At 36.8% G+C, this 12,237-nt stretch overlaps 1 protein-coding gene across 1 annotated transcript in view; it reads right to left on the bottom strand.

Moving 5' to 3' along the window:
- LOC104512328 (tudor domain-containing protein 3-like) overlaps positions 1 to 11,888 on the bottom strand; it is a 25,219-nt gene extending 13,331 nt beyond the window's left edge. The window contains exons 1-3 of the mRNA XM_010155258.1: positions 11,823 to 11,888; positions 2,898 to 3,058; positions 597 to 738 (exon numbers count right to left, since the gene is read on the bottom strand). Coding sequence (XP_010153560.1) covers positions 597 to 738; positions 2,898 to 2,971 — 216 coding nt within the window. The 5' untranslated portion in view covers positions 2,972 to 3,058; positions 11,823 to 11,888. The remainder of the gene's footprint in view (positions 1 to 596; positions 739 to 2,897; positions 3,059 to 11,822) is intronic.
- Between the last annotated feature and the right edge of the window lie 349 nt (positions 11,889 to 12,237).

Genomic DNA, 12,237 nt, shown 5'->3' with positions numbered 1-12,237 from the left:
GGGTGTGGGGGGGGGGGGGGGTAATCTTTCTGCAACAACTTTTGTTCTACTGGCACAGGAACCAGGCTAAAAAGGATTAAAGGGGCCTAACAAGCATTTATGTCTTATTGAAAGATTTTTAAAACCTCCAGTTTCTCTTTCTAATCACAAATTTACCTAAAGCGCTGATGAAATCTACAATTCATAGTTAGGATTAGCAATTTCAATGCCTTCCATACATATTTTTTTTTTTTACTCAAAATATCTAGTCAGCAGACAGTAATTGTAAAAGGCAACAATCTACAATATTTTGGTACCACACACACTATTTAGGAAAGAAACTACCCATGACTGAACTGTAATAAGTTTAATGTATTTGATTAATGTTTTCAATCCTTGCAGACCATGAAACGAACCTGTTCCCATGCAGCGATCACTTATAAGACACATGGTACATAAGACATTTACAAAATTGGGCTTCATCCCTAAAAATATTGGGACAGTAATGTTCTAAAAGCTTATATCCTATGAAAGTTCACAGTCAACACTTTAAGCTTGATGTAAATAAATCTAATATGCATCTCGTAAGACAAGCATTTCCAGTGGTGTTACCTCACCCTTTGTAATTCCCACTTTTCTATAAGATGCTCCACTTCACCTCCAAGAACTGCTGTGTTACTGTCGTCCAACAGCAAGAATCCATTTCTCACTTCAACAATCCCTGAAAGCTTAATTTTTGTTCCAGGTGGAGTGTTCAGGCTAGAAGCAGAAAAAAATTGAAGTATTTCAAATATCCCTATTAATATTCTGCAATGAAAAACATGTAAAACTCTACTCTTAGTATACTTCCAACACTGTCACATTTCATAGTAAAAATTTAGCATCAAAAACTTGCAATAATTTCTTCAGTATGCAGAGTATTTTGCAGTAGCTTTACTGGAATGCTTCCCATTCATTACACAAAATGCCATATTGCAAATTAGATTCTAACAGAGATGAATGTTTGCAAATTGTCTGTTTGGTTAAAATCCAATTTAACAATCCTAAAATAAGGATGTGATTTATTTAGACTAACAGAAATGTCTCAAAATCAGTTGTCTAAGAGTAAGTTCCTCATCCTAGGATACATTTATAGTTAATAAATAGAAGATTTCCAGATGGTTAATCATCTCATTTGTTTTAGACATTTAACTTCAGAGAAAACAAAGAGCTGTTGGAAAAGAAGCTTTCTATACATTACTAACATCCAGGAATGCACCAGAATAAATACGAAAAATATGCATCTCGTCGTGCTGCTTCTCACATTATTCTATCATTTGAAAACACATGGATCTTCTCCGTGGTCTGCTCCTACAAGGAGGTACCTACCTGCTTTTCATGTCAACCGACCCTACGAAGAACAACAGCAGATGCATAGGAGACTCACGAACCTCCAACTGGTAATTGAAAGATATAACAAGCAGCACAATCTGGAAACTATGGTTTTTCTTGTGAGAAACAGGTGACAGTCGGTTGTAACCTTTCAACCCAGAGGCATTAACCTCTTCAAAACATGCTGAAGCTTACTGCTGCAATCACAGGTCCATAGCACATGGGGAGGACATTAACAGTGGAGTCAGTCAGTTTCAGCACTAGTGGCATTAGCCTTAGTAACAATAATGGACTTTCAGTACTGTTCTGATAAAAGCAAATAAAATGAGATCAGGAAAAATAGACAAGAAATATGGAGGGAAAAAAAAGAAAATTATGCCAAGGCAGGGAGTGGTAACTGGAAACCCTAGTCACGAAGGGCTTCTAATATAAAAGGAAACTGTGAGGTTTATTTATTTATTTAAAGGAACGCTAAGTATTGAAACATCGTATTATTCCAGGTTAGTCATTCAATTTCAAAACTGAAACAACCATACACAACATAAATAAAATTTTCATACGTTACTTGAAAAGAAGAGCTCACATCATTATTGCAGAGTGACAAGTTCTTCGATGTTTCTGAGACTCTACCTAAAAAGCTTTCAAATTATGTGTTCTACTGAGTGACTTCTTTAACTAGTTTGTGATCTAGAATCTTATATAGGAGCCTGTTTGCGTTCCTTTTCTGCTCTCTTTATATTCAGATTGAAATATGATTTTCCAAGTTCTGCTGGACCAAGATAAAATTAAAACATCATTAAGTGTTCCACCTTTTAAGACAGCATCGCTCCAAACCGCAAGCTGGCTCCTGCTCAGAAGGAGCAGTTTAATAGTAAATGATAACATTTCAAGATGAATTATAAAAGGTCTACATTAACTTTTGCAGCTAGCAAAGAAAGAGAGAGGGGAATGAATGTGGGGTTTTTTTTAATCAAAGCAGTCTGAACTAATGAACAGCAAAGCACACTGTGACTCTAGAGACTAAACACTAGAAATCCATTTCAACATCTTCATAACCAAGCACACAAAAAAATCCCTATGTTTAACAGTAATTAGCTTTCTTACCCTTCATGATTAACTGAATAAAAATATTTACTATTTCAGTCCAAGTTAAAGCCCTGCCCATGGTAAATCAGCACTAGTTGCGTTAAGGCAGGCGTGTCAGGCCTGTGACATTCCCCCTACAAAGACAGACAAAAAACTGCTACTACTAAAACCTGGGAATTTGGCTCAAGTTTGCACACTCAGCTGCGTGCCATGTCAACCCCGACTCAGCAGATGGCTGTAAAAATCCACTTTGTTCCATTACGTACATCAGCATAAAGGGTACTGAAAATTGCATTCATATATACCTTTGCCTGCTGAATTTAAGGTTCTTCTTTACATTCAACATTTGAGAAGGAAACCTGTTTTGTCAAGCAATTTTTCCATATCTCACTAAGCACACTTCCATTACTTTAAGGATACTTAAGCGTCAAAGCAAAAACTTGGAAAATAAAGCTGTTCACCTTATTTTTGACATGCTGCTGTATTCTATAGCTGTGCAGCTTGTGTGTCCATCGGTCATCTGTAAACGTAACATTCTGGGAGCAGCCTGAGATTCTTCATTATCCTTTGGTGCAGCAACATTGCGTATTTTCTGTATTTGCAGAACGCATGGCCCTTCCAGCTACATATGCAAACCAGAAAAGACAAAGCTTAACACCAGGAATCAAATGCCTTGTAACAGACACACTAACAGACACCCCCAGGCCAAAGAAAGTGTAATTTGATCAGTCATGTTCAACTACTTTCACTCATGTACGGTATGTTCTAAAAGCACGATAAAAACATCTTTTTCAGTAAAACAGTTGCGATGCTTCACACATCTCTGCAATGCCAATTATGGAAAACGAACATGGAAAAGTTTCATGAATGAGAAGAGTTGGGGTGGGTGGGCAAACAAACAAAACCACAAATATTGTCGCTTCCAACACCGTATGGAGCGCAGATAAAATTTCATACACTGTACTGCGGGGTCTCATTGACAGTCTTCTAAAGAAAGAAACAAACAGCTCTGAATACAATTTGGTTGTATCAAGAGTCCATTTGAAGTGCAACCACTCTGTAAACACTAGCTAAAAACACAGCTTCTTCAAACACAGGTACAATCGGAACGTCACAACCTCAAGGGGCATCACTGTGTCAGTTACGCATTTCAGTTAGAGCTGTGTATACAGTCATATCTGATCCCTCTGAGAAATAAAAAATGAATACACTGTTGCCCCTCAACTAATCTGTAGAACCTAAGAGGCAGCAGAAAAGATGAAAAAGTGCACACTTCATCAGCTTCTTCCCTTTGAGAAACAGAATAGGTAGCCCAGAATATAAAGTGAAAGCAGGTAAGTCAGAGGTAACAATATACAAAGAAAGAGAAACCTGCGTTGTTTATGACTTCAAAACAAACAATGGAAAATACAGTATTTGGGACAGAGGATTTCTCAAAAGGCAAAGAAGTTGTTTATTTGGAATTTACTGAAACTTCAAGCTTTCTGATCTTTTTTCCAAACATTCAATACTGAAAAAAAAGCAAGCATAAAATAAGAACAACCATATTTTTAGTAAATGGTGACTGAACCTTATTTCTTTCATTAACAATTAAAAGACCAATTATGCTTGTCATACAAATGGAAATGTTTTTCCCTTTATTTCCAACAGAGGCAAAACTGGATAATCTCATGTACAGTATGAAAACAAGTCCCCTCCTCTATCAGTTAACTACAGCAAAGCAGTCACCAAAAAACAAACAAACAAACAAACTCCTCTATAGTACAGAAGGATTCTGTCTGTAACAGTGAATGAACCACAGTGTCACACGCATGGGTGTCGTAACATTAACGCTAACAGTTTGTAATGGTACACAGTATTTTCAAAGTAAAAGGTGAAGAAACACTAGGCAACAGTGAAGCAGAGAAACAGAGAAGCATTGCTAGCTAACCACAACTAGGTTTGTCACTCAGAAGAGTAGCTTTACTGTGACAGGAATTTCTTTCACAATTTTGAGCAAATTCTACTTAGAGGTACTTGCTTCTAGTTTTAAACAATTGTTAATAAAGTCCCTTAAAAAATCCAGAGTGCAAAGAAATGAGGGCTAGGCTAACTGTGAATATGTATGCCAATATGCTCAGGGTTTTGTCTACGGTGTCAAGCACACATCACAACAAAGCAGGGCTGCACATTTGTTGAGCTTGGACAACAGTGTCTGCTTCCTTAACAAATAAAGTACATGTTGCTTTAAAAAACAGGAGCAAAAGAGGAATAGAAGCGTGTAGTTTTCTCAAATATACACCACATTAACACCACAATTATTTTCACAGACTTAATCAGGACCTTAGAGCACCCATGCCTCCCCGTCCCAGCACATTTCCCATCTCATCACACAGAACAAGCACATAGTGACAGGAGGAAAGAAAGAAGTCAGTCTTCCTTCAGAAGAAGGGCAATCATCACAGGATTCCAGATAAATCCAGAAGACCTATGCCAGCAGTCCTTATATGGGCTATTTCAAAGTGTCATTATGAGAACCAAGACAGGAAAAAAAAATACATAAAAATACATAAAATCAGATTAGTTATGGCCATTATTTACTCTTATACATTTAAACAATCTGAAACCTCTTCAGCATGCAGATGTTGAATGTCACATACCAAAAGGTGAGGCAATTTTTGTTTATCCAACACAAGTTCCAGTAAATTATCAAGTATCCTAAGCCCTAGGACTGATTATATCCCCACTGTCAAGGTTGCAAGTCACTTTCCAATACAAAAACACAGCATCTAGTTCCCTTACTAACACTGTACACTTCGTATAGTAAAAGTGAATATACTGGACAACTTCTACATCACCTCAGGTTGCACCCCCAGGAAAGGGATGAAAGAGAAGACATTTCAAATCACCAGCTAAATCAATTTAATTATTTCTATGACTATGGCTATTCAGCATACAAGACACATGAGCGGAAGGAAAAGTGAAAAATGAAATACACAGACAGCTTAAAAACAGCCCATAATGGCAATGGTAGTGAAGTCCAGAAGTCTTAAAATACTGGCTAATAGGCCATTGAAGTGTAACTCAATGGCTCATCAAGTCTAACCTTTCCATGGATCTCAAGGAAAAGACCAAACACTACAGGATGGACACCAAGGTTGGACACAAAGGGCTACAAATGTGATAAAGGCACTGGAACACCTCTCCTGTGAGGAAAGACTGAAAGAACTGGGACTGCACAGCCTGGAGAACGACAACGGGCACCAAGTGAAACACAGGAGCCTCCACCCCAGCATCAGAAAACACTTCTTCACTGTGAAGGTGATTGAGCACTAGAACAGGCTGCCCAGTGTGGTTTTGGAGTCTACATCTTAAAGGACACTGAAAAGCTGTCTGGATATGGTGTTGGCACCCAGCTTTCGGTGGCTCTGCTTGGGCACAGGGATTGGACCAGATGACCTCAGCAGGTGCCTTCCAACTTCAACCTCTCTGTGATCCTGTGACTGCTTTCTTACATACAGTCCCATACTATTATTTAGGTAATGCCTTCAGTCCAAATAGTACAGTCGTACCTTGCTCTCTCCAGAAGAATTTACAAACTGGACAAGCATCTGGACACATGTTAAGGCTAGAATGCTATACAGAGCAGCTCAGATTACTTTTAATTTAAAAAAAAAAAAAATAGAAGCAAGTAGAAAAATAATTAAATCACAATTTATGTGCCATAGTAGTATAAACAGCTTTCAGTGATTAGAGTCTAAGGGATGCAAATAAATTAACAGTACAGAACATAAGCAAAATGAGTTAAGGAATGACGACTAGTTTTATCCATCATTAATCCCATAACTAATGGTCTGCTTACTTCTTCCAGATGAAAAACATAATTAATAAATTCTTAAACTATGCGATGCCATCATATTTATACTGTAGTTTTTAAGTTAATGAAAGGGAAAACTACTGTGTAAGTCAATCTGAAATGTCAAACAGCAGATAGAGTTATAAGAGGAATGAACAGAAATGGAAGTCTAATAAAAAGTCATTGAGACATGCCACATTTCACTCCTTCCTCTTTATTCACAAAACCTATCTGTGCTAATTCAAGAAAACATATGATTCTTAGAAAGGGGGGAAAAAAAAGACAAAACCAAACAAAAACCCCAAAGTTACCAAATATTCACACTATCCTACATAAGAATATACGTCATAGTTTACATCAATTAAAACATCATTTACTCAGCTTTAGTTAGTTTATAGGCTTTTTCAATAAGAAGAAACGTAATCTTCTTACATCACATTGTGGGGACTCACTGATCAACAGTTGGAAATACTATATCTACAACAAATCAGTAGCCTTTCCAGCAAATCCTCAAAGTCAGTAAAACTATTTTGTATTGGTGCTCTCCTAACAGCGCGTAGACCTGCCTCAGCGTCTCCCAGTTAAGATATTACTGCTCATAAATAGGGATTAAACTACTACTGTCATACTTGGAAAGAGAGGGGATGCTCCAGACCAAGCTATGGTGATAAAGTATCTAGAAGCATACTCACTTGCCAGTTTGATCAAGGTAGAAAATAATGTTCTAATAAATCAATTCATCCAGATGCCCAAGTTACAGAAATTTCCAAGAATGCCCAATAGCTGGCTAATAATTTTCAATAACTTTTTCAATACAGCAACTAGGCTATACGCTACTCTTTTCACGACTGCTACTGCACTTTCCAGAAGCATTGCTTTAACACACTGAAACTGGTCTGAGAAGAAAAACTACTCAGCTTCTCCCAAAGATTTAGCTTATATCTAACACTGTATGCTTTTTCTCAAAAATATGTAAGTAATCATGCCTTTTTAAGAGCCCCTGAAACAACCATTAGGAGCGAAGAACACAATCAAAACACTGATCGAGGTGAAGAGTTCAATGCCCACAGCTTACCTGAGGCTGCCAAACGGGTGTTTCAAAAAGACTAAGACTCGGTTTGAGCTGTCAGAATTACTGCACACAGTCTTGTTAAAATCATCTCAATTGTAAGAAGCCTCAAACAACTATAATCTGACACATGCACTTATGCTGGGAGATTTGATGTAGCAATCACTCTCATTGGTAGGTAAGAACAAGCACCCCAAGACTGGAGGGATTTTTTTTTTTTTTTTTTTTAAAGTGATCCGTTTTAACCGGAAGAACTAAATTGATCCTCCTTTAAAAAAAAAAAAAAAAAAAAAAAGGCAAGCCTGTAGGAAACAATATCCACAATCCAAGAGAGAGTAAAAGGCAACAATGCATAGAACCACAGAATCACAGACTGGTTTGGGTTGGAAGGGACCTTAAAGACCATCTAGTTCCAACCCCCCTGCCATGGGCAGGGACACCTTCCACTAGATCAGGTTGCTCAAAGCCACATCCAGCCTGGCCTTGAACACTTCCAGGGATGGGGCATCCACAACATCTCTGGGCAACCCGTTAGTTGCTGTATAGTTAACTGTATTAATGTAATGAGACAGAAATTGGGAAGCATATGAATAACCTCAAACAGCAGTTAGAAGTGCTGGGAACTTGCATTCTACCGGCTTCCCATCGATCTACCTGTACTCAGAAAGCACCTCTCCAAGTTCAGAAATTAAAATCCCTTCTGAATGGTTCCTCTGGAATGAATGTTTCCATTGTAATGAAACAAATACTCAAAAGAAACCCACTTGTGTCCTAACTGTAACATCATTACTGAATTACATGTTATAACTTTGTAGTCTTCTCTGCATTTTTATTCCCTTAAAAATACTTCAGGTGTATTTATGGTATAGAGTGATCTAGATGGAAATGGGAAGGTTCAGCTTTTTAAAATCCTATGCAAATGTGGCCATCTTGTGGCTAATGCTGGTAATACTGATTTTTTTTTTGTATATAAAACAAAGTCACGAGCAAATAAAACATTTCTGTATATTAATGAATAAAGCTGACAATCACCTGCCATGGCCAAATACACACGTTTCAAATCAGGACTCTATGCCAGCTTTTATGCAAATATTTGCCTATTACACTAATACTACAAAATAAAGTTATTTCCTTTGCAAGACTGAAATACATCAGGTATTCTCAAGACACAGATAAACAATACTTATCCTAGCCTTGGATGAGAGTAACAGTAGTAGTTCCTATAGTAATAGTAATTACTATATATATATAGTACTATATAATTACTTTATAATTACTATATATAGTATAGTAATAGAATTAAAATAGTAATTTCTGTAGTATCCTGAAGCATTTCTGAACCACAAATGACTACCTTCTACGAAGAGATTACATTAAGAAGTCACTCCTGTCCCAACCGTACCCTTCGCTCAAATTTGCTTTTGCACAAAGCAAATACTCTCCTTTATAAACAGAGTTCTGTAACATAAAATACTGGTATACACTGCAAGCTAAATAGCAGCATTTATTAAGCAGTGAAGTTTGTTTTATGTTACTCAAACAACAAGGAAATACTGCAGTTTAAGAAAGCAAAGAGCACACTAACAGTCTGGGCTAAAAACGATAAAACGGAAGTCATTCTCAAACACAGACTTTTCCTGTGCAATCATTACTTCTTTTCAAAACCATGAGTATTATCTTCCTCCAGCAAATGGTTTGCAGGTGTTTGCTTTGTTTTGGGTTATTTTAGAATAATGTTTTTAATTCTGTGATCTCAGTAGAGACAGTTGATTAAAGTAAATCCAAACTAAATCCAAACTACATTTTCCTAGAAGTTCACACATACATACCCTGACCCTTACCAATAGATAGAAGTATTTAAGTCCCTAGGATTTAACAAATACCATTTGTTAAACAAACATCTGTCTTCAACAAAGACTCTTAGGGGCCATAGTTTTCTTCTGTCCTGCCTGTTTTCTTCACCACCTCTGTGCTGTTGTTGTCAGAAGTCATTACCTAAGAGAACAAAAATACCCATTTCCTCTGTATTGTCACCCTTTACCTATTAAAAATGGAAGGAGACTATAAGCACTGATTCCTCTCAACTATCTGATAATCTGGGAAACAGAAATACTTTGAATCAAACAAACGTTCCAAAATAAAGTTTGAATTGGACTGGATTCCTGTAGGATTCAACCCTATTATCCAGTCCTTCATCTCCATCAACTGTAAGTCAACCCCATGCAGAAACACAGCACTCGAGGTGCGGCCTCACCAGTGCCCAGTACAGGGGGACAGTCACTGCCCCAGGCCTGCTGGCCACACTGTTCCTGACACAGGCCAGGATGCTGCTGGCGTTCTTGGCCACCTGGGCACACTGCTAGCTCATAATCAGCCAGCGGTCAACCAACACCCCCAGGTCCTTTTCTGCCTGACAGCTTTTCAGCCACTCATCCCCAAGCCTGTAGAGTTCCATGGGTTTCATTTTTTTAATGAAAATTAAACCAGATTTTTCTCACATCTTCCACCTTCTAATTTTCCAAGATGTTCAGTTTTACAGAATACGGATACACTTTGTGTGTACAGGTGCAGAAGTGTTTTTCCCCATTAGAGAGCTGTTATCTCACAGGTATTTCAAAGCACGAACCCCCACAGTTTTCAATCACTCACCCCTGTTTCTGTGCAGAGGTTTTGTATTTTGTGGAAACAAATGGCACAATTGCACATCAGTTTCAGCTAAGAAACATGAAAAAGCCAAGTAGTGACTTCAGCAGCTAAACTAGAAGTAAACATTTTAAAGCACGTAAGTAGATTCTCATATATAACATGCATCAAAGCTGAGGAAATTAATGGCGCTTTTACCTTTAATTGATCACCTGAACTATGTAATGACAACAGAAATTTAGAAAACATTGTCTCTAAAGGAAATGGACAAGTTACTAGGTATATTCTCAAGCGAAGAATGAAAAGTGAACAACTACCTCTAAAGAAATCCTACCATAATGCAACAAAACATTTGAAAATAGTACTGTTAAAGTAAATTTGAACTGAAAACATGTTTCAACAGCAAAACTAAATAACGTAAGCCTGACCACACATACCGCCTTAACACTCTGGAGAACGTCAGTTTACTAAATACATTTGGACCTTGTGAGTATTACATAACCTAAAATTCAAAATTCAGCAATAGTCCAATTAAGCAACTGAGAAATGAACAGTGCAAAAAGACATGCCATAAAAAGCAATTATTTTGCTTGCTTTCCATATTTCAAAAATAGGATACTAAAAAAGAAAAATATTAAAATCACAGATGTAAGGAACAGCTAAATCAAATTCTTTTAGTTGGTAAAAAATTATTTAAGCACTGAAGTATCTTGACCAGCATGCTATCCAGAAACCAAAATGTGTAAACAATCACTTTCATAAAATATCACTATGGTTATTTTTTCTTTTTTCTGAAAAGTAAAACCTAAAAAAACATAGCTCCACATAATAAGAAGTTAATAAAACTTTTCCCAGAAAGTTAGTTTAATATGGTGCATGCACAGACTGCTGCCTGGCTAAAAACGATGATTCTGCAATACACTCGCTCTCAAGTGGGCTTTTCATATCTGACAATAATGTTCCTGCTGCTGTTCTTGTAGAAGCCAGTGTTTACAGCAGTTACCACTCCATGCAGGCAACAGTATCAGCAGAAAAAACAAAGCCGAACGGCTTTAACAAACTCTCCTCAAACGTGCTTTCTTAAAACAAACCCACCTTGCTTTATCACTATTTGGATTTCAACAGTAATGACAGTATTTCTAATGAACTGAGAACAACTACTAGGTTTAAAATAAAATTCCTTCATCTATCCACTCTTTTAACTGCATGTAAGCAAGCAAACAGGAAGGGTATACTGAAGGGGACATATCAATGTTTTATCTAAACACACAGCATATGTTAATAATCAAGAATACCCAAATTTCAAGTATAATACTATTTTGCAGCATATAAAGCGTTATGCCATCTAACTTGTTTTATCCACACCACCTATCGGATACACAGTCACAGGAAAATTCCATAAAACGTATAGCTATGATTATGAGTATCAGGAAGTCACGTAATACAGTGTCAACACGTATCACACTATCATGATCATACAGCTTCTTTGCCTTATCCTTAACCTGCTCTGTTGCCCTCACAAGAAAACAGGAGGGGAAAAAATGAATTTCTGATACCATGACAAGATCAAACAAGATAAATTACTTCTGAGAAATATATTAGGCTTCTAGGATTACTCATTTTTATCTAAGTTTTTCAAAGTTGAGAAATAAAAGAGTCCTTTCCTTATGAAGCCTAGTGGACAAACTAATATGTTCACATAATTATCCTATAATATATTCAAATATTTGGTTCTTTTTCATGTGAAATAATGACAAAACCAGATTAATGCACCTCAGAAGGCTTTCATCACACAGAAGTCACAGAACACTGAAAAAGTGAAATAAAAACATTGTCTACCTTTTCCACCTTTCCACCATTGATGTCACTGGGGAGGAATTTCTTGCCAATCGTTCTTAAATCTGTCTGAAATTAACAGAGAAAACAAGAAAGTATTAACCAAAATATCCTGTTTCAAAAAAAAAATCATAAAATAGGAAGAAGGGTATTTCTTCCTTAACAGCAACTGTTTACAGACTATAAGAACATGTCCTTCTAACTGCACAGAATGAAAAAAATCAACTACTAAATTTATAAAAGAAATAATTTGCTTTTTGAATTATATTCTTGTTTTAAGCATATTTTTGAAGACTATTAAAATGTTTTTAATAGATGAAAAGAAATTACTAAGCAAGGCTTAATTATTGGAAATAACTGACATTTAATACAGGTAAGCTTCTGTCTTAAGTCTCCATCTGGCACTTAAGAGAAAGGT

Source organism: Eurypyga helias, unplaced genomic scaffold (genome assembly GCF_000690775.1).
Source record: "Eurypyga helias isolate BGI_N326 unplaced genomic scaffold, ASM69077v1 scaffold11667, whole genome shotgun sequence".
NCBI classification, from domain to species: domain Eukaryota; kingdom Metazoa; phylum Chordata; class Aves; order Eurypygiformes; family Eurypygidae; genus Eurypyga; species Eurypyga helias.
Note: the sequence above shows the minus strand (reverse complement) of the source record. Positions and strands in the feature narration are given on the sequence as shown.